Below are 20592 nucleotides of genomic sequence, written 5' to 3'. Positions count from 1 at the left end.
GGCAACGGCACCTTCGTGCAACTTGACTCATCAGATGTCTGACGGACGCTTGATGAAGACACTTCTGAGCACTGCCCAATTCCCTCTGCTCCCATTCCATATCCACCAGTCATCTCCCCGATGATAAATTCCTTTTCAAGGAAAATTTCCCCCGGGAATACACCTCACACAAACATCCCGTCCACTTGACGGTCATTACACTGGCTCTCTGGCACGGACCGTTCTCACACGCGGTGCAGCACAGCAAGCCGAGTTTTCAGAATTCCGACCCCCAGATAAGCAGATAACTTCGTGTTTACTTATGAAACCAAAGCCCGAACAATGGGTTCTGATAAGCCCCGTCCTTTTAAGTCTCCGAGATGGAGCTTGAAAGAATCTCATCAGCATGAACCTTTCTGTTACACATTCTTTGCACTTAAGTTAATGTTCAGCTGCATTACTTCAAACCCTTTTCCCTAAACCTTCAGGGGTGAAGGATATTCACAGGACACAGGCTGCTTCCCAGTGGATTTCTGCCAGATGCCTATCGGCAAAACTTCCTCTGGACTCACTGGCAGACTCTGTGTTACGGCTTGAAAAAACAAAAGAACAAAGCTGCTCAAATGAAAGTTTGCATAACTGGTGCAGTCTGCCAATTGAGTAATTCCTAATCATCTATCGTGAGGAGATACAAGAATGAGTAAACAGTAAGGTTAAGTGTATTTACTTTGTGGGGAACAGAACCTAAGACATCACAAAGGCATGGAGACACGCATGCCAGCCAGCAAGAACAGCCTCCAGGAACCTGGAGGGACGCCAGTGTTTCCCTGGGGTTTGTAAAATAGATACTCCTGGGGTTTTTTGTTTTGTTTGTTTTGTTTTAATAGATTTTGGTCTGGAACTGGAATTATGGTTACTCAATTCCATGACCTGAAAAGAATATTGAAGTCCTAAGAAAAAAAAAAAAAAGGCAAATAACCCTTCTCCCCATAACCAGTAATCAGGGCTTCTTAAAGGCACAGATGTGTGCGAGGAGTTCTTTACTTTGAAATTGTTTACTGACAAAAGAGCTGCACCCATAGCAAGAAACCCCAAGGTGGACTAGGAGACTCCATGGAACAGCCATCGATTCCAAAATCCCTTTCAAGCTGTATTTTGATTCTTAAAGAACACCTCAAACTAGCTCAGACATAAGGAAATGCTCACTCTTCTTGCCTTTTTTGTAGGTAGGAGTTAGCAATTTTAAGGTTATGCTATTGTTTTGAAGACTTCTGAGAAGACTGCAAAGGTGCTACCAAAATTAAGACAACAGCCCTCGGGCTAACTCCTGCCAGCCCTGAAGCGAGCTGCCAACACCATCGGGCTGTGGATGTCGCTGTGTGGAAGCCGCTGCGTGCCAGTTCTGGCTCTTGCTCTGCTCGCTGGCTGCCAATGGCCTCTTCCCTCCTATTCGAGCATTTCTGAAAGGAGCATTTCCTGTCATTTATAAACTCGTAGTTTGCCAATTAAGTGCTGCACGAGCCAGCTGCTAGGCAGGAACTACAGACTTTTTGTCTGCTGGGGGAACCAACTCTTTGGCTCTATGGGAAAAATCAACCTGGCAGGTTCCAGGAAGAAGGGTATGTATGTTGCAGGGGGGAGAGGCGGGCAAAGTTCTGGAAGGGAACAGAGTCAAAGGCTTTATCCGAAGACAAGTTGCATCCATTCTCCTGTCATGTTACAAAGCAGAAGTGAGAAAACAGGAGGGGGAAAAAATTAAACAACTCTAAAAGAAAGAGGAAGCAGTACATAAAAAGAGTGTCAGATTTTTTGAAACATCTAGTTATCAAAACCTACTCCTTGCCAGGCAACATACACTTAAAGTAAAGGAAATCTACCGCTAACCTGCAGGGCACCGAGGATAAAGAGGCAATCTTAGCAAGTGACCTGGTTTTCTGAGGAGCAGCAAGCTTCCCGGCAGCAGCCTGGATGCCTGACCATGGTAGAGGACAACCCTCAGACTGCTGGGAGCGAATGCCTGCCAACCTTGCATTCTCTAGCTCAGGTTTTAAAAAATATCACAGACCTCCAACATTACGTTCTTCAGCGAGAAGAAAAGTGAAGCCTGAGGGAATAAAAGGGCTATAAGAAGAAATGGTAAGCAAAAAAATAAAAAAAAGATAAAGCTTTGGCAAATATAACTACTGCCTTTAAAAAAAAACAAGTCAGTTTGTATCTCAAAGAGTGGTGACCACTTATTATTGATCCGGGTTTAGAAAAAGAACAAAGTCTACTAATACACAGTGAAGGCAAAGCTATTCCAACTAAGTATGGCTCCCCCGTGAAGCTGTATACTCACACAAACTGGTGAAAGAATTGTGCTCTGAAACATTAAACCAGAAAAGTACCTGACAGTTACTTGGAAGTCAATTTTACTCTAACTGGTGTCCAGAGATAGTACAATTCTTTGAAAATGGAATTTTCTCTTTATTAGATGAAAATAATCTGCAGGAGTGGAATTGGAATATGGAATTTTTTCCAGGATTAATTTAGAGTCTCCTTTTTGCAGGGGGGGGGGGGGGCGGCAGGTGGGAGGAGACCTTAAAAGCTTACCATCTCCCTTCCAAGCTCCGAGAAACCCCTTAAATGTGTAATACTGCTCTATCCAGGGGGCAGAGCCCGACAGCCACCCCGACATCTACTCATCCAGTTACAGCCCCGGTTTCCTGGCTTCCCTTGCAGGTAGAAGTGGCCAGGTGTCATGGTCTAGCAAACCAGGTACCACCCGTGGAAGAGTGAAAAGCTGTCCTCAGGCAGTGCCCTTGAATGAGGTGACTGCTGATTTTTGATCCTTTATCCTTCCTGCTGGCTGGAGGCAGACTCGATGGCTGGAGCTTGAGCAGTCATCTTGGCCCAGGGGGCAGTCTGCTAAGCCACTAGGAGCACCAGTCCTACCCGGTACAGCAGAACCTCCACCAGAACTACTCAGGTTACCTACCCTTCAACTCTTCCCTTAAAAAAGGAAAACTCATTCAGACCACATTTTTTAACTCCAAACACCCGGCCAACCCTAATCCTGATAACACAGCATGCCAAAACGTATTTAGAAGCATGCAAACAGACATATGGCAGCATCCCAAGGCAGTTTTGGCCTGATAGTTGCCTGAGTTGGAATGGCAGGTGGTGAGAGAAAAGGGGGTGAGGTTTTTCACTACACGTTAAAGCCTCAAACAAGTCAGATATAAAGGGACGTAGATGAGCGGTGTGTTTATGCTTATCCTAAATATTATCTCCCACACTTTAGTCTTGATAGGAGATATTCTTTCCAACATTTAGTCCACCCTCCACAGACTAGTAAACATTCTTTCCAGAACCATAGTTCTTGGCAGTGAATAGTTAACAAAAAGCTCCGAATGACCTTTACACAACCACGAGTTTCTAGGCTTCCATCTACTCCTACTGAGATTTTCATTCATTGAAGACCAAGGTGGGGCACAGGTTCTGGACCAGGTAAGAAACACAGCGGCTGTTGTTAACCTTGGTTACACGCTGGAGTCATCCATGGAGTTTTCCGGAATACTGATGTTGGGTCTTGGCCCTAATCTCCCTACCAGGGCCGGAGGGAGGGGGGCATTCTAATTCAAGAGGTCTGGGGAAACTCTAATGTAATGAACAAAAACCATTCCCCCCACTGAAGGCATGAAGCAGAGAAAGCTACGCTTTACAGAAGACTGTCCACTGAGAAATGTAAAAGGAGACAGGAAGACAGCAATACAGGACCTGGGCAAACGTCAGCAGTGGGTATGAGATCCACTGGGGGAAAGACGGCCTGGCAGCGTGCGAGAGGCAACCGATGGGTGTTTCTCTCCCTAACTCTCCTTCCTTTCCTCTCTCTCTAAAAATCAATAAATAAAACCTCTGAAACATTTCATTATAAACACTCAAAATGGGGGAAAAAAAGCGGTGTCATCTTTACTAACCTTTCAAAGCAGTTAACTTCCGGCGAAAAAGATGAAGGAAGCCCTTTAAAATCCTTTTCTTCAGTATTTAAACACAGATAACCTCTTCCCCTGGCCCCAAAGCCTCAAACTTTTGACATCTGAAAGCATGCTGGCAGCTCTACCACCCCAAACACCCAAAGTGGTGATTCCTGCCCGCAGCTACTAATGAGGTCGACTAGAAGGTTCTATTAACGAGACCCAGAAAGCATGTGCTGGCCCTAAGCCAATTCCAGATCACATGGGAGCCAGGTTTCACGGGAAGATCTTCCCCACAGAAACGTCTCACGTCACACCACTCACAGGCAACCAAGCCTGGCTGCGTCCTGCTCAACCGCAAGGGACGCCGCAGCGCGGCCTCTTACCTCGAACTGCGGGTAAGGAGGAGTCATGGCTGAAGGGGGCCCTGAGGCGGGAGGCGGCATCCCTGACGTGGGCGGGAACAGACCCAAGGCATTCAGATTCAATCCGGGAATTAAATGTGCTTGAAGCTGCAATGGTAAAAGGGTCCCTTCATTTTACAATTAAAAGTATGAGCATTTGGTAAGTGACAATATTCCGATTGTGACCTCTTGTCTAGTAAAAAAACAAAACCATCTGACACAAACTTGAGAACAAAGCAGATGTTTCCTGTGACCACACTTGAGCATACAGTTTATATGTTTATATTTCTTGTATTTTAAAAATCCGTGGGCTTGTTTGCCTGCTCCTTGATCTGAAGCCACAGTTTCCCCAAGCAGGGACAGAGCCTTCCTGTCCTTTATGGACCGCTCACAGAGCTCAGACGAACAGGTACTCCATACTGCAGGCCCACGAAAATCCAGGCAGAATTGCGCAGGAGTCGAAGAAGTCAGTAAACAAGTTTGCTCACTGAAGAGCAAACCACAGACAGAGAACCAGCTCCTAGGAGAGCCTTCCTTGTGGGTAATGCCTGGCAGTCGCGAGTCTAAAGGCCTAATGCACAGCCCAGCCCTTGGGAAACCAGGTCCCATCTGCATGGAAGCACTACAATTAAAGTTATGTTTGGAGTGGATCCAGGAGCCAGAAAGGGGATTTTGTTTTGATTTAATGGTATAAGGGTTGAGGAAGTGGGGTGGAGATTAGAGAGCTGAGACTTGAGCATACTTGAGAATATTTCAAAAAGGCCTGTGGAGTTGGACTTACTCCAGTTACCGTGGACATGTGGACGGGCAATGACAATGGGCAGGTGGGCAGGCAGGCAAAGTGCGCGAGACGGTTTGCAGCCTAAGCTCTCACAATGGTAATACTGTTTCCTCATGTCCCTTCTTTCAGGTGTAATGTTTCCAATGACAGGCCCAACTGAGGACTTTTTTTTTTTTTTATTCACTTGAAAAATTCAAGATGAACTTTGCAAATGTTGCATCATCAGCACCACTCCATCCATGAAGGATGTCAGCAGTTCCCTTTTGTCTTAGCTGCACTACACATTATTTATTCCTATCTCTAAGTAACCAAATTTTAAATTTGTGTCCATAATAACAGCTTTGACATGCACTGCTACCTACTGTAATTCTAACAGGCATGCAATGTAAGCAGTAGTCCCATTTTACAGAGGGGGAAACTGGTACTCAGAAAGATCAAGTAAGTTGTCCAAGAGGATGGAGCTGCAGTTCACATACCTCTGAGGCTCATATTTCTACTGCACTAATCTCCCTCAAATTAACGTCGCGCAGGAGATACTAACCTTTTTAAGGTAGGTATTAGCCTTAACTCACAGGTCAGGAAGCTAAGTCTCAAAGACTAAATGATTTGCTGAAATCACAGAGATTGCCAAGCCTAACGTGAAAACCTGGGTCTTCCCAACTCTCCCAGGGCACTCCCTAGGATGCTAAAAATCAATGAGAACCTATGTCTAATGATGACACCATTCAAGAAATCAGTATCAATGCAGCTGAACCCATCTTTTAACTGTTCATCAAAGACATGCCCTTTATATTAAAACTAACGTTCATTGAAGCAATATCATTTTCGTAAGACTCCCTGATTTTCTTCATTATCTCTTCCTCGGCTTTGGCACAGGTCTCCACGCTGCCCTTCACTGTAATTGTGCGCTCCGGGTTATACAGCGTCAATTCCTGCAGTCTGCAGGTGGAAAAGGGGGAAAGAAAGAGAATGGAAATTACAGGAGGAAGACAGTCAATAGGGGTTCAGCCACAGATGGCAATTAGAACCCAACTGTGGAGGCTGACAATATGTAAAAGTAGGTGGTTAGACATGAAAAATGAGTAAGCCCCAAAAGAGATGAATCCAAAAACTGTAAGGCTACAGGAGAGAATCCCCCACCCCATACACGTCTTCTCAATTAAAATCACCAGAGGTTAATTAAAACATGAATTTAATTTTAATTGCACTATTAATGTTTTAAGCACAGTGTACTTTTTGATCACATAAGGTTGAACCATTTTCACAATTTAACAGTGAAATATAAAGAAAATGATTGGAGGGATACAGTTTTAGCAGAAACCAAGAATCAGATGCACATAACTTTTAATAAGCACGCTCCTAGTCTGCACCGGCCAATTCTAGGCATAACTGGCATTCTCCTGCAATCACATTTTCTGGGTCACCAAGCACGGAATAAGCGTGGAAATGCTCCGAAAGGGCAAACCAGAACTCCTGTGTTTGAACTTTCTTTTCGCCAGTGATTTTAGAATTTGGATCAAAGTAGATGAGAGGAAGTAATGTAAACCAATCTATCTTTTTGTTTTCTTTTTTATGTGTTTTTTTTTCCAGTTTTCAGGGGGTTTTTTCTCCTATCATTTTTCAATCCATCTTGACTACATTTAAAAAAGCGGCCCTTGGATGGCCCCTTAGACAACCGAAAGTCAGGATGCTGCAGCAAGCGTCAGAAACTCCCTGCTCGACCCAGGTCCCGCCGGAGCTTCGAGACCACGCAGAAGACACCTGAGGCCCCCGTCACCGGAGCCAGTGCGCAGCCTGGAGAGCTACAGTCCTTACCGTGGGAAACAATCACACAGACCGAGGGGACGTGGAACATGGGCACCGCTCTCCCTCACATTCCCCGAGCTACCATTCCCATTTGCACGACTAGCAGAACACCTCAAGCTCAACTTGCGACAAATGAACAGGATAGCCTTCCTTTTTCTCTCCAGCTTGCTAAAAATGTAATAAACATCTACCCATTATTTGTCTTCAACTGCTTAAAGCAGCGTATTTCTAATCTCCAGTTTCAACCCGCCTCGCCCCTGCCAAGCTTTTATATTACAGTTTTTAAAACAGCTGCTCTAGAATAGCTTTTGAGATTTTTTTTCACTTAAAACCCTCCCCTATCTGAGCATAAACCTCGAGACAGAGTAGGGTCATGCATTACATTTAAGACTTTGTGGGGTTTTTTTCCTTTCTTTACAATCAAGCAGGACTTTCTCCTTTGAAAACTCCTTGTTCCATACACCCTGTGCCCTCAATTCTTCCTTAGTTCATCCATCTATTCGTACCATATTGTTTTCTGGGTGGAAACTAAGGATAGTCACTCCCAGAAAAAGGAAAACCTTCCCAAATCCTTCGAGAGCATTTGTGGACCCTCGGGCGGCAGCCGCCTCCGGGATGGCCCCTGCCCAGGGCAGCGTACTGTCGCACACTGAACAGAGCTCTCCTGTGGGAGCCCAGAGAAACGTCGGGGTGTGGCTCCTGAGCCCATGCTATCAAGACACTGCCGCTTCTGTCTCGCTGTCTCGGGGACCACTCACTCTGGAAGGAGGCAGCGCCCCGTGCTGAGGAACGGAGGCCTCACGCCAACAGCCAGCACAGACTCGTCAAACAAGGTGAGGCCTAAGCCAGAACCGCCCCCCCACCCCGAAGCTGCCCCTGGGATCCTCCCCCACGGAAACCAGGCGACCAGCACACGGCTGCTATTGTCTTAAGCTATCAAATGTTGGGATCATTTCTTACACATCAAAGGATGATAAACTGGGCTCTATATACCCATTTGTGGAGAATGTGTCAGAAAATGTGACCAAAACTTCAGCTAGGAAATAGGAATGTGAAGTGTTCGGTGGCCCCTGCGTCTTTAGCGGGGACAGATAAAAGCGTCCAGTACCAGTAAGGGTTAGAGACAGACCGTGGGCGGTGGCCTGGGCCTGAGGAACCAAGTGCAAGTGCAGGACTCGGGCCGGCTTGAACGGCTGCCGAGTGGCACAAGCGATGCTGAATGTGTAACCCAGAGCTTAAACACGGTGTTGAAAAGTTTCCAACTCAAAGTTTCCAACTCGAAAGAACGCAAGGTAGCACTTACGGAGATATCGTGATTTTAGTGTCTGTGTCCTGCTCGATTTTTTTAAGATTTCTTCCTTCCTTACCAATAAGACGGCCTACAAAGTTATTATGGGCTAAAATCTTCAAGGGAATCTCTTCTGTGCTGTAGATGAAAAAAAAATGGTCATGAAATCAGGGTAAGTGAACCAACTCTTGGGTAAAAAGGCAATATTCGTTCATTAAACATTTACTTCCTACCTACCTGCCATATAGGAAGCATTATGCTGGACAGACTTTAAAACTGGCTGACCATTAGCCTACATTCTAGCAATGCATGAACAGAGGAGGTAAAAAAAACATTAACATGTATTTGGAGAGAAGTTAATTTTTAAAAACTGTTTCCTTTTGTTAGCTCTGAAAACTGCTCCTGCCCGAGTTCTAATTCCTGACCTCCCAATACCAGAACATGCACAAATGCAAGACAGCATGATTTTAGTATCAATTTTAAAATACACTTCTAACCATACAGGCACAGTTTATACACGGAAACAGAAGAAACTCAACAGTGGTTAGTTACCCTCTGGGGGAAGAACGTAAGTAAGAGCAGGAGGCATGGAGGGTGGGGAAGAGGGTTCACATCTCATCTTGTACCATTCTGAATTCCAAGTCACACACAACACTGTTTAAAAATGTCATCGGAAAAAAAAAGGGGGGCTCATGGACGTAGACATCAAGACTAGGCAGGAATCCCATGGTGTGGAGACTTGCGGGGGGTGAGGGCAGCTGGGAGGCAGAGGTGGAAGAGGGTGTAAGGGCAAAACGGTAACGGAAAAAATACAACACTAAAAAGGAAAAATGTCATGGAGGTTATCTGGGTGGTGGGTTTTTTCCTTTTTCTCCCCCCTCTATACTAAAAAAGAATTATAATCTTACAGCACCATGTAACACCTTATAAATGAAATATATTTAATATACTTCTAAGGTCCCTACACATTAAATGCTGGTGATTAGGTCCAGGCTCACTGCAGCACCTTCCCCGGGATTCTGCGTTACACGCAGCACTGCACTGACCGCTAAAAGGAGCACAGAGCCTGACCTCCGCTCAAAGTTCCTGTGGAAAAGATAGCTAAGAGTGCCAATCTGGCATATCCAAATACATCCCCAGGCTATTTCAGCCCAGGATGAGGGGTTTCCCACCCCACAGGCCCTGCTGCTGAGGGTGGGGCTGAGCAGACAGTAAGAATTGACCCCCCCCACCCCCAGCTCAAAGTGAAGGAGCATTAGGCCCTGCCTTGGGTAAACCGCAGGGGTACTTCCTGGACCTTACACTTAGATGGGCTCATGTCCCCCAGTCACCACCTTCTACATCTGGACTTTCCCCCATTACCGCCCCTCATCCCATATCCGAACACAAATGCAACTCTCTTAAGGACTTGTGCTTCACAAGCAAGTCAAGGGTGCCCACCGCCGCAGCTCCTGAGGGCAGCAATTGCCCCAAGAACTGTGCCATGACACCCAAAACAAAACAGCACGGATGTTGCCCTCTCCAGCCTCTTTACTCACAATTTTATATCTTGAGCTTCCTTATGCATAATCTCCAGAATAGACTTACAAGCCGCAGAGGTGCCTTCAGGGGTAGAAAGGATAGTAATGGACTTCTCGGCAGCACCTGCATTCTCCTTACGATGGACATCGATTCTTGGGGCGGGCACGAGGAGAGAGGAAAAGGACAGCTGTGAGCAAGCGTTCCCCACCGAGTTTACAAGGTCACAGGACTTCAGGGCAGAGAGGATGAGTCACTTCCCTCAAGAGCATAAGCTCCTGACAAACTGTCAACAGGATGCCTCGGAGGAGAATGTTAATTCCAGGAACACTCCCTCTCTTTCCTCCGTCTGACCAAGCAGGGACATCTTTGCATTCTGCTTAAAGCTTCCTTTTTTTTTTTTTTGATGGCACAGAACAAACGTCTCGTGTCAAAGAGCTGAAGTTCAGACAAAGGCTTTCTTCTGCTCTAAAACAAACAGGAACTGGAGCAGTGCCAAGAGGGCGGCTGCGGGAATCCCACGAACCAGGTCGAACTTCTTACTCTAGGCGGCCTTCTTCACTATTCATCGTGTGAGCACATTGTGCTCATCTGCTTCCTTTTGCAAGGCTCCTCCTACACTCTGCCCCCTTCATAGAGGAAAGTCTACAACAAAACCCAAAGAGATGGCAATTCTACTTCAAAGAAAAGCAAGTGGTCAATTCATGCAAAGTGTCAAACCTCACTAGTATTAGATACACACCAATTAAAATGAAGCATATTACTTTTCCAGACCTGCAAATATTTTGGTAGATATAATTAAGTATTTGCAAGAGAATGGGTAAGCTGGGTACACCCACACTCGGGTGGGAGTGTAGAACAAACTGGCAGGGCTTATCAAAACCAAAATGCTTATCGCCTTTGACTCAAGAATTCTACTTCCTGCACGGACGGGGTGTGGCTTGAGTTGCTGGGGTATCAACTGCAAAGCTAAGTGCCGTGGCCTTGATTCCCGGTTGGGGCCCGTGTGGGGGTGGCAGGGAGAGAGGTGTGCAAGAGAGCTGTTCAGTGCTTCTCTCTCACATCGATGTTTCTCTCCCTCTTTTCCCCTCTAAAAATTTAAAAAAAATTTTTTTTAATTCTACTTCCAGTAACATCTACAGATGCAGTCCCACACATATGCCGAGAGTGGTGTTTCTCACCTCCGGCATTACGGACATGCTGGGCCGGATTGGCTCTTTGTTCTGGGGGCTGTCCCGTGCTACAGAGTGGGCAGCAGCCACCCTGGCCTCGGCCCACTAGATGCCTGTAGCACATCCCTCTTCCAGCTGTGACAACCAAAAATGTCTCCGAATGCTGCCAAATGTCCCTGGTGGTAAGGGGGGGGTCACCCCCAGGTGCAAACCACCACTAGCACAGGGATGTTCGCTGGAGCACTGTTTGCAACAGAAAGAAAATTGGGATGATCTTTAAAAGACCCACCAGAAAGAGAAGGTTAAATAAGAGCATATCCAAATCACACAGCTGTCTGAAAACATGAGGTATAATTACAGATACCAACACTTGCGAGAGGTCATTGGTCTACTGAGAAAAAAACGCAATACATACCTTGGTAAGATTTCTTCTTTATTTTTTAACCTTTAATTAATTAATTAAATGTACTGGGGTGACACTGGAAATTTCTCCTTTAGAGCAACACTGGGGGGAGAGATGAAGGGTGACTGTTTTCATTTGCATACACGTACATTTTGAATTAAATGCAAAGCGAGTCTGCTACCGTTGGAACGGCACAGGAGAGAACACGAGGTGCCTGTGCGTCCCTCTGGCCACTCACGCACGGAAGAGCAGGAGCCACAGCATCCCTCACCATGGGAATGGCCACTCCCTCTGGGGCTCATTCTCCCCAGTGGGAGCTGAAAACTAAAGACGTATTTCAGAAGTGGAACCTATCACAAAAAATAAGGGCAATGTAGAAATGAAACGAATAGGGGCTAACCAGAAGTAACTACTTATCAAACAGTGTGTTAGGTCAACGGTCCGATCTCAGGAACCCCCAATCTCAGGAACCGTTTTTCCAGCCAGTATTTCAGAAATCCCCGGTCACAGTAAGCATTGCTCATCTTCTAGAGGGTGACACATTAAACTCCTCCCTTCCAGTTTATTTCCAGCGTTCACTGTGTTAACTGTGCTCTCTTTGGAGAGAAGGGAAGGCTGCTGTACAGACTGGAGGAGGCCTCGGAGGCCGGTCCAGAAACAGAGGATCTGATCATGACTAGTTGCAATGGCAAGAATTAAGTACATCCACTGGCAGAGCTCTGCAAATGAATCATCGGATATAACAAAAATTGCTTCCCTTCCCTCTCCATCCTCCATCTTCCTGCCTTGAATAAAACAAACAGTTCAATCTAAATCACAGGAGCGCTTTCCTCTGACGAGGAAATGAACAGCGTTAAAAGGAACAACTCTAATCTGCCACGCGACGAGGAAGGGAAACCATTTAATAATTAGTTTCTGCAGGTAATGTTGAATCAAGGGAAGCAAGACACTCTTCAATTTCAGGATTAAAACCAGGCAAACTGAACGTTAAAAGTGACCTAGGCAATGGTTCAATCGTCTGCCCAACTCCCTACAGGATGAGGTCAAAGGCCGTGGGTTTTGCACAGAGGCACCCAACACCAAACATGCTCTGCTTCGGCAGGGCAAGGCAGGATCAGACATCGCCCTGCAGGTGCCGCGGGCCCGCCAACACCCCCAAACACAGTTCCCTTTGGTTCTCCTGAGGCATCAGTCAGCGAGTTCACCGCGGGCACGGTGCCCACGACAACTACGGAGCCAGCTGGAACAAACACAGCGCCGTAGCTGTCCTTTCAGAAAAAGGCTCTCTCTCCCTAACTCCTTGGGCCACACGAAAGGAAATCAATGTCCTTATCGAATTTAAAAAGCAAAAGAATCCGCAGTCATCTTTGAAGCTGGCCCAAGACCGTTCCCCTGCCCTTTGGTGCAGAGGGACTGACCCAAGAGAGGTCTGTACACAGCCTGGTACACTCGGCTTTTCAGGAAACACGGCAGCCACAGTCCAGAGACGTGCCTGGTGGCACTCCGGAGAAGCAGGGCGGGGACAGGGTTCCATCACCAAGCTTCTCTGGGTCAAAACAGTCACATATAGTATCGCAGGATGGTTAATAAGGCAAAACAACTAGTATGTGAAGCAGCGGAGTTCCATCTGACTCGTCTGCCAAATGAGGGCCTTCTCCATTGCGGGCAACGTGCCCGGCACAGTGGTAACTCATAACATAGAGCTCCTGCCTTCTGCTCCTGAAAAGCTGGCTCCAATGTTTGCCCAAGAATCTCCTAATCCCCTAAAATCTGCAAGTTAAAATCTCAATCAAGATCCTGAAGAAAAAGCCATTCTGGCTACATGGCTTACTCATGGGATAAATTTGGACCATAGGCTGAATGATTCTTTATTCAAGTAAAGCAAGACTGAAAAACTATCTCTGTACTGGGCCCAGAAAATTACGTCCAAAAACAAAAAGGTAGGTATCACTGGGGGCTGGGAACACCCGGTGAGCTGCCCCTTTTGTTCGCCAGGGCCCCCCCCCCCCATCACAAGTGGATTAGGTATTTTGTTTTCCATTAATGTGTGAAAATTTGCAGTTCCCTTTGAGGGTTAGATTTAGCCCCACATTTTTTATAAAATAAACACTAAGATAGCAGAATCACAGGGTTTTCCAGATTCTCAAGTACGAGAAGTTGTGTTCCCAAGAACACCCAGCCCCAGAACAGCACGCTCCATCACTGAGACCCAGAGGGAGAAGACACTAACGCCCACCCTCAGGAACACTTACTTGGACTGGGTCTGTTTGGTGATGTTCCGAATGGTGGCCCCTTCCTTTCCTATAATGGCTCCAACGAACTGGGTGGGAACCAGCAGGCGTAGAGGCAGGTCACACGGCTTCTGCTTGGGCACCGACCCCGGAGACCCCTGTCTCGATGAGCCTCTCTGCCCAAACCCACGGCGGCCTCGGGGCTGCTGTGAGGGGTTCTGCTGGGCGGCCATTTCGTCAGGGATGTAGGCCACTTTCAACGTGAAGTTCTCCAACTGGAATCCATTGAGTTTGTCTAAAGCTCTGAAAGGTGACAAGGAGCAAGGGGTTGGAAGAGAAATTGAGCTATACCATAAACCTTTCGGCAAAGTAATACCTATCTCCTCCTCCACTCAGGATCACTGGCTGGAAAACTTCTGAATAAAGCCACAGAACGAATAACACAGAACACACTTAACAGCCCACACGTCAACACACACACACACACACTTTTCCTTTGAAGTACACACAGGAAAGAAAAGATTGACAAGTTTCCGAAGGGAACAAAACAGACTTGCCATCTGAAAAACAGAAAGAAAGAAAAAACAGTTCATCAAACTATTTTTTCATTGAGGTGTAACTGCCATACTACATTACATTAGTGTTGGGTATAGGACATACGGACTCGATGTTGGTATGTTTTGTGAAATGGTCACCACAGTGAGTCTATCTAGTTAACGTCCATAACCACACTGGCTACAGAGTTTTTTTAAAAAAAGATTTTATTGATGTTTAGAGAGTGAGAAGAGGGAGAAAGAGGGAGAGAAACATCAATGCATGGTTGCCTCCCATATGCCCCCCCTACTGGGGACCTGGCCCGCAACCCAGGCATGTGCCCTGACTGGGAACCAAACCAGTGACCCTTTGGCTCACAGGCTGGCACTCAGTCTACTGAGCCACACCAGCCAGGGCCAGAATTTTTTTTCTTGTAATGAGAATTTTAAGTTCTACTCTCTCAGCAACTTTCAAGTATGCAATACAGTATTAGTAACTACAGTTGCCAGGCTATGCATTGCATCCTCATGATTTACTTATTTTATAGCTAGAAATTTGCACTTTTTGACTCCCTCTGCCCATTTTGCCCATACCCATCTCTGACATCCACCAATCTGTTCTCTGAATCTGTGAGTTAGTTTGTTTTTGGAGATTCCACATATAAGCGAGATCATTGTCTTTGACCTCTTCCTGGCTTACTTCACTCAACATAATGTCTTCAAGATCCATCTGTGGTATCACAGATGCCAAGATTTCATTCCTTTTTATGGCTGAATACTATTCCACTGTGTATACATACACCAGGTTTTCATTATCCATTCGTCCATTGATGGACACTTAAGTTGTTTCCATATCTTGGCTATTGTAAATAATGCTGCAAGGGGAACTCTTGATTAAGCCATTACCCAAGAGGTTAGTAATAGTTTAAGCGTGTGCAAACAGCCAGAGAAGCAAGGGGCAGTTCCTGTCCGGGCCAATCTTTCCAAATCAGAAGGAGAGGATGTTAGAAATATACACCTCCCTCACTTCATCCTCGTACAAAATACAAATATGAGAACATCTTAAGCATCAGGGGACAGAGCTCTCTAAAACACTCACTGGAGACTGGTGGGACTGAACACTCAGGATAATCACTCGGTCAGTTCTCAGCTCCCATTATGTTCCCGTGACCCAGAATTCTGCCCTCTTCCCTCACTCTCAGCCCCTCACCCATCCTTGTCCTACAATGTCTTGTACACAAATGAGCTCTTAGTACAACAGACCCAAGTCACACGGAAATACAAAGTAAAAGGCATTTCTGTCACCCTCACCCACTCTCCAAGAGCCTTCCCAGAATCACTGGGAACCATGGTAGCTTCTGCCAACAGACCAGCTCTTTACATACATATGGATGTTTGTGTTCAGCACCTCCTCAAAAACACAACTGGGACCATGATGCACACAATTTTGTATTTTCTTCTTTTCCCAGATGCACCTTGGGATGTTTCCACGTGGTTTCTCTGTCAGAGGGCGTCCTTTTCATAAGCTTCCTGGGGCAAGAGCTGGCACATGGCGACGCCCTCGCGACAGAACCTTACATCTGCCCGCTGTTCCTCGCTCTCTTCCCCTCCCCTTTTCCTTAAGGGGATGGGGGTTAAGGACATCAGATATGTTGGTTATTTCTGAAGGAAGACAATCACTGAGAAATGTTATTAATATTTACGAAGTATGTTTTTTATAGGAAGTTGGAATTGCAGGAAGTTTTGGCCAATTAGATATTCATTCGAGACAACTTCAAACCTCTTTAAAGGCCAGAAGTCACAGACCGCCGAGGGCTCCTTCAGAAAACCAGGGAGATGTGGACCCAGCGGAGGAGTCCGCTGCAGCCACAGGTGCCGAAGGCAGCCGAGTTTGCTAGCACGTCCTTTCCCGCTACAGACAGCACCGCGGGCTTCAGAAGAAAGTAAGCAAGTGTTACTGTGGAGTTCCGTCGGTAATGTTACAAGGATGTAATTACTTCTGTGAGCGGGACAGGTGGCCACAGACAGACACCCTTCTCCACGGAGAGGAGCCTGCCGGTCAGCAGAAGCGTCCGTGTCTTCCAAACCCGGTCACATGGCCGAAGACACAGCTCTCTCGACTTGGCGGAAAACTGACTTCCAAACTTCACTGTGCTGCTTTGAAAATATATTTTTTGTTGTTGTTTCTTTCTTTCTCTATCCCCACCCCACTCTCTTCTTTAATGAGGAGAAAAGGAGAGAGTCTCTCTGTCCGGAGGCAGGAAGGGACGGTGACCCAGTAGCCTGGGCGTACACAGTCTGGGCCCCAGAAGCCCCCGGCCTGGGCTGCTCCTGCCCACGGACCGCACCGTGTGTCCACCATCCACCTGCCAATGAAGCCGGGAGTCCGCCCCCCAACCACAGCGCTCCACTTCGGGATGGAGCGGAGGCAGTACAGGAGCAGCCTGACCGCAAGCAGTGACTTCCTCAGGACTAAAGAGCCTGAATTCCTGAATGTTAAGGGAAACACTGAAACCTCTCTATGTACAGAGTTTGACATTCAGCTCTGTCCTTTGGTGGTTTGCCAAGTCCACGGGGAAAACATTATGGTGATTCCATCAAATATGTTGTATATACAACATGTATGGTGATATGGTGGTGGATACTGACTAGACTTACTGTGGTGGTCACCTCCAATGAATGCAAATACTGAGTCATTACGTTGTACACCTGAAACTAAGGTAAGGTTATATGTCAATGATACCTCAATCTTAAAACAATTTCAAAAGACATATGAGGAGCAATTGTCAAAATTATTCAAAACCTACGCATTGACTTCGACAGAACTCAAGGATGTTTATCGCGCAGGCGCAAGGCTCAGGATGCTGTTTCCCTTCGTCGCCCGACTCTGCTCCAGCACTATTTTGAGTCATTCAGAAGATGGTGAGTGGTTTTGCTAGTTGGTGGCACTTAACTGTATTGGTAAGTTTATTGGGGTAGATCAAGCCGAGAGCCAAAAGGGCCGAGAGAGAGAGAGAGAGAGAATAGGTAGTTTAAGTCAAGGATGAGGCAGAGGAGAAGAGAGAAGTAATGAGACCCAGAGAAGTTAAACTCGCCCACAGGAGCACACACACACAGACCTCAGTAGTGAGAACAGGATGGACTAGAGACCAGAATTCCAGTCCAACTAGAGCAAGGAGTAGCCATGTGGCCTTGGAAAGGTCATTTTCTTATCTAGTGCTGGGTTCCTCACCTACAACACTCAGAGATTAGACTTATGATCCCGTTCAACTCTAAAATTTCATGTCCAAAATTTTCTTCTTATTCCCAGACCTCACTGACGTATGTAACACAGGTTCTAACAAGATGAGGTTTAACCAGGACTGAAAAGTCACACGATCCAGTTTTCTGCTTGTACCAAGGAGAGGCTGAGGCATACGGTTCAGGAACCATCACTGAAGGGCTGGGAACCCGGCTGCAGGGGTGTGTCCTCAGGAAACAGTTACAGACAAAGCCCAAAGAGCTACCTAAAAAGGGCGTTATTTCATTGTTATTACTTTTTAATCCTCATCCAAGGACATGTTTATTTTGATTTCAGAGAGAGAGAAAGGGAGAGGATGGGGTGGCAGAGAGAGGTGGGGGGAAGGTGAAAGACAAACAACGATTGGTTGCCTCCCGTGTGCGCCCCGAGCGGGGATGGGTACGGGTCTTTGAACTGACACAGAAGGACCTTCAGTGATAGCCTCGAAGTATAAACAAACCCTATTCTGATTCCCTAACAAAAACAAACATCAGAAATAAGAAAATAGAAATATAAAAACGAAATGCCCACAGATTCTAAAGGGTCATATCCTCGCCACCCATTACCAGCCCTCCCGGGAGCGAGGTCCATCTATCCTGGGCCGTGTCAGCTGAGCCTCTCCGGAAGGTGTTCCAGACACCTGAGCCTCTCTTGCTCCAAAGAACAAGAGATACTAAACGCATACTTCTGTTTTTAATGATTTTTGTTTTTATTATTTTTACTCATTTCATTATCCTAATAAACTTAATGATCTGAGACTTAAGGTTAAAACGAGTATGTATTTCCTGGTAATATAATACTATTAACCATTGATTTTTCTTAGCCACAAGGTGGCAGGAATTTCCACGTTAAACTGTCTCAGGGACAGCCTTATGGAAGAATCAATCTTCTTCAAAGTGGAATTTATAGAGCTTTAAATAACAAAAAGAGGCAACCACAAAGGCTTTTAAGCTAGGTCCCTAACTCCGGGGGATCCGCGGCCAGTCATTATCTGAAATGAAGCATGGCGAGCAAGAAGACAGTGTCACCAACAGCAATAAGAATGTTGGAAAATGCACGATAGCTGCTAACTTTGGAGTTCTTGCTTGGTATTGTAAGTGCTTTGGAAGCACTATGTTAGGTTCTCTCAACAGCCTGATGAGCTAAGAACTGTAATTACTCCCAGTTTACAGATGGGTGTGGACTAAAGCAGATCACCTTGACCCGAGTCACGGCCAGAGAAGCGGTGGCACAGACAGTCCCTCCCACAGAACGGACTCTGGTGGAATGTATCCTCTCCCCCGCGTTCCACCCACACCTGCATGAGCACACGCCAGTCACACAGACTCCACGTGACAGATGCTAAGGAAAGAAGTCAACTGAAAATACCAACTCAGCCCTCGTCATCTGAAGAGATGCACTTCGAATGGGCTGCCAGGAAAAGGGCATGGAAAATCTTAGCCACGTGAGTGCAGGTGGCACACAGTTGTGCGGGGCCCAGAGAACAGGCTCGCAGGGCTCAGTGGGCAAGTCTGGAGGGACCCGCTCTCCAGCTCCAGCACTTCACGCTGCTCCACGAGCAGCCCAGAACCAGGGGGGCGGACAAGGGCCACTAGTTCCTTAGTGTCTATGTGCCAGGCCATCTGATGAGTGTTTTTCTAAAACTACATGCTTATGTGACTAAATATATTTGTTTCTTGTCATCCTTCATTTTGTAGCTGAGAAAACTGAAGCCCTGGAAGGTCAAGATTATGGTCGGAGGCCATGCAAGCTTTCTCCACTCCATCCAGCGCCCCTTAAAAAAAATTAATTCTCCTCACGAGCGAGAATGTACTCCACATCTTTTTTTAAACTTATTAGAAAACTTGCACAGAAAATTTTTATAACACTGTACCACAAGACTGACTTTTTCATTCTTTAATCCTATTAACTTTCTTAGAATTATTTCCTAATTTCCTTTGATCTTTGGAGTTTTTGAGAGAGAGAAAACCCAATATTCTTACAAGGAAACTCAACCTGGGCAGGAATTAAAACCAGGCGATCCCTCTCTAAATGCTCTTTCACCACTGGCAAGCGCATCCGTGTGGATGGGGATTTTTATCTTTATTCGTTGGCAACTTTTGGTCAATAACTGCTATTCAACTAAGTGATAACTGACTATTAGAATAAGAGATACGAGGACTATTTCCCTCAATAAAGTGCCCAATTTGGCCCTGGCCAGCGTGGGCCGGTTGGCTGGGCGTCATCCTGCAAAGCAGAAGGTCGCCTGTTCAATTCCTGGTCAGGCACCTGCCTGGGTTGCGGGCCTGGTCCCCAGATGGGGTGCATGAGAGAGGCAACCAACTGATGTTTCTCTCCCTTTCTCCTTCCCTTCCCCTCTCTCTAAAAGTAAATAAATAAAGTATTTTTTTAAATGCCCAATTCCTCTGTTTAGGTTACCTCATTACCACATTACAAATTCCTAACGGTTTTTCCTCTCTCCTTGGGATCAACAGAACCTGGTCAATCTCTCACAATACTTTTAGAACTAAAACGTCTCCACATTCAGTTTGCTGTCAGGTTAGAACTATTTTCGGCAGTAATTCTGCCTTGAGTAACCAGCCTCCCCTTCCTGTGTTTGTGCTCCCAATGCTTGGAATAGACGGTTTGCTAAGTGTCGACCAGTTCCTACTTCAAGTTCAAGACTACGTAGGTCATGTCCCTAACATACATTCTCCCGTAAGGCGAAGTAAGTGCTAACCTAAGCACTTTCGCCCCCTCTCCCCTTAACTAGCTGTCCTCACATAAGTTTTCAAACAAGACAACTAGGACAGGCCTCTGAAGATCTCCCAATACCCTTGTGTGTACCATGTTAGCCCGTATCTCCCATCGAACAGAGAGTGGGCCCTACCGAGTATTTACTGTCGGCCTTCGTAAAGACTGAGGCAGGTAAGCCAGGTGGAGCCCCTGTGTTCTCACCGCCCTCACTCTCACCCCCCAACCTGCTTGGGGCATAAAATGTGGAGACATTATTCCGTTCTTCCCTCTTACACAACATGGTTGAAGAATAAAGTCAGTAAAAATCAGTTTTACAACTCATACCACAATTTCTAGGATGGCCCAAAACCTCATATAAACTTAATTTTTTTTAAAAATGAGTGAACGACACAAAGAGAAGAAAAAATAGAATATGTTTTAAACACCTGTAAAGTCTCATATTAAAATGTTACAAATGAATCTCAGAAGCCTCACTCAATTTTTAGGAAAAAAGGAACTGACAGAA

At 46.1% G+C, this 20592-nt stretch overlaps 1 protein-coding gene across 2 annotated transcripts in view; it reads right to left on the bottom strand.

Annotated features, from left to right (window-relative positions):
• IGF2BP3 (insulin like growth factor 2 mRNA binding protein 3) overlaps positions 1 to 20592 on the bottom strand; it is a 106580-nt gene that overhangs the window by 11444 nt on the left and 74544 nt on the right. For both annotated transcript variants that reach the window (XM_028525422.2, XM_036010506.1), the window contains 5 exons: positions 13560 to 13841; positions 9753 to 9887; positions 8230 to 8352; positions 5924 to 6059; positions 4322 to 4447 (listed from right to left, as the gene is read on the bottom strand). In XM_028525422.2, coding sequence (XP_028381223.1) covers positions 4322 to 4447; positions 5924 to 6059; positions 8230 to 8352; positions 9753 to 9887; positions 13560 to 13841 — 802 coding nt within the window. The remainder of the gene's footprint in view (positions 1 to 4321; positions 4448 to 5923; positions 6060 to 8229; positions 8353 to 9752; positions 9888 to 13559; positions 13842 to 20592) is intronic.

Source organism: Phyllostomus discolor, chromosome 10 (genome assembly GCF_004126475.2).
Source record: "Phyllostomus discolor isolate MPI-MPIP mPhyDis1 chromosome 10, mPhyDis1.pri.v3, whole genome shotgun sequence".
NCBI lineage: Eukaryota > Metazoa > Chordata > Mammalia > Chiroptera > Phyllostomidae > Phyllostomus > Phyllostomus discolor.
Note: the sequence above shows the minus strand (reverse complement) of the source record. Positions and strands in the feature narration are given on the sequence as shown.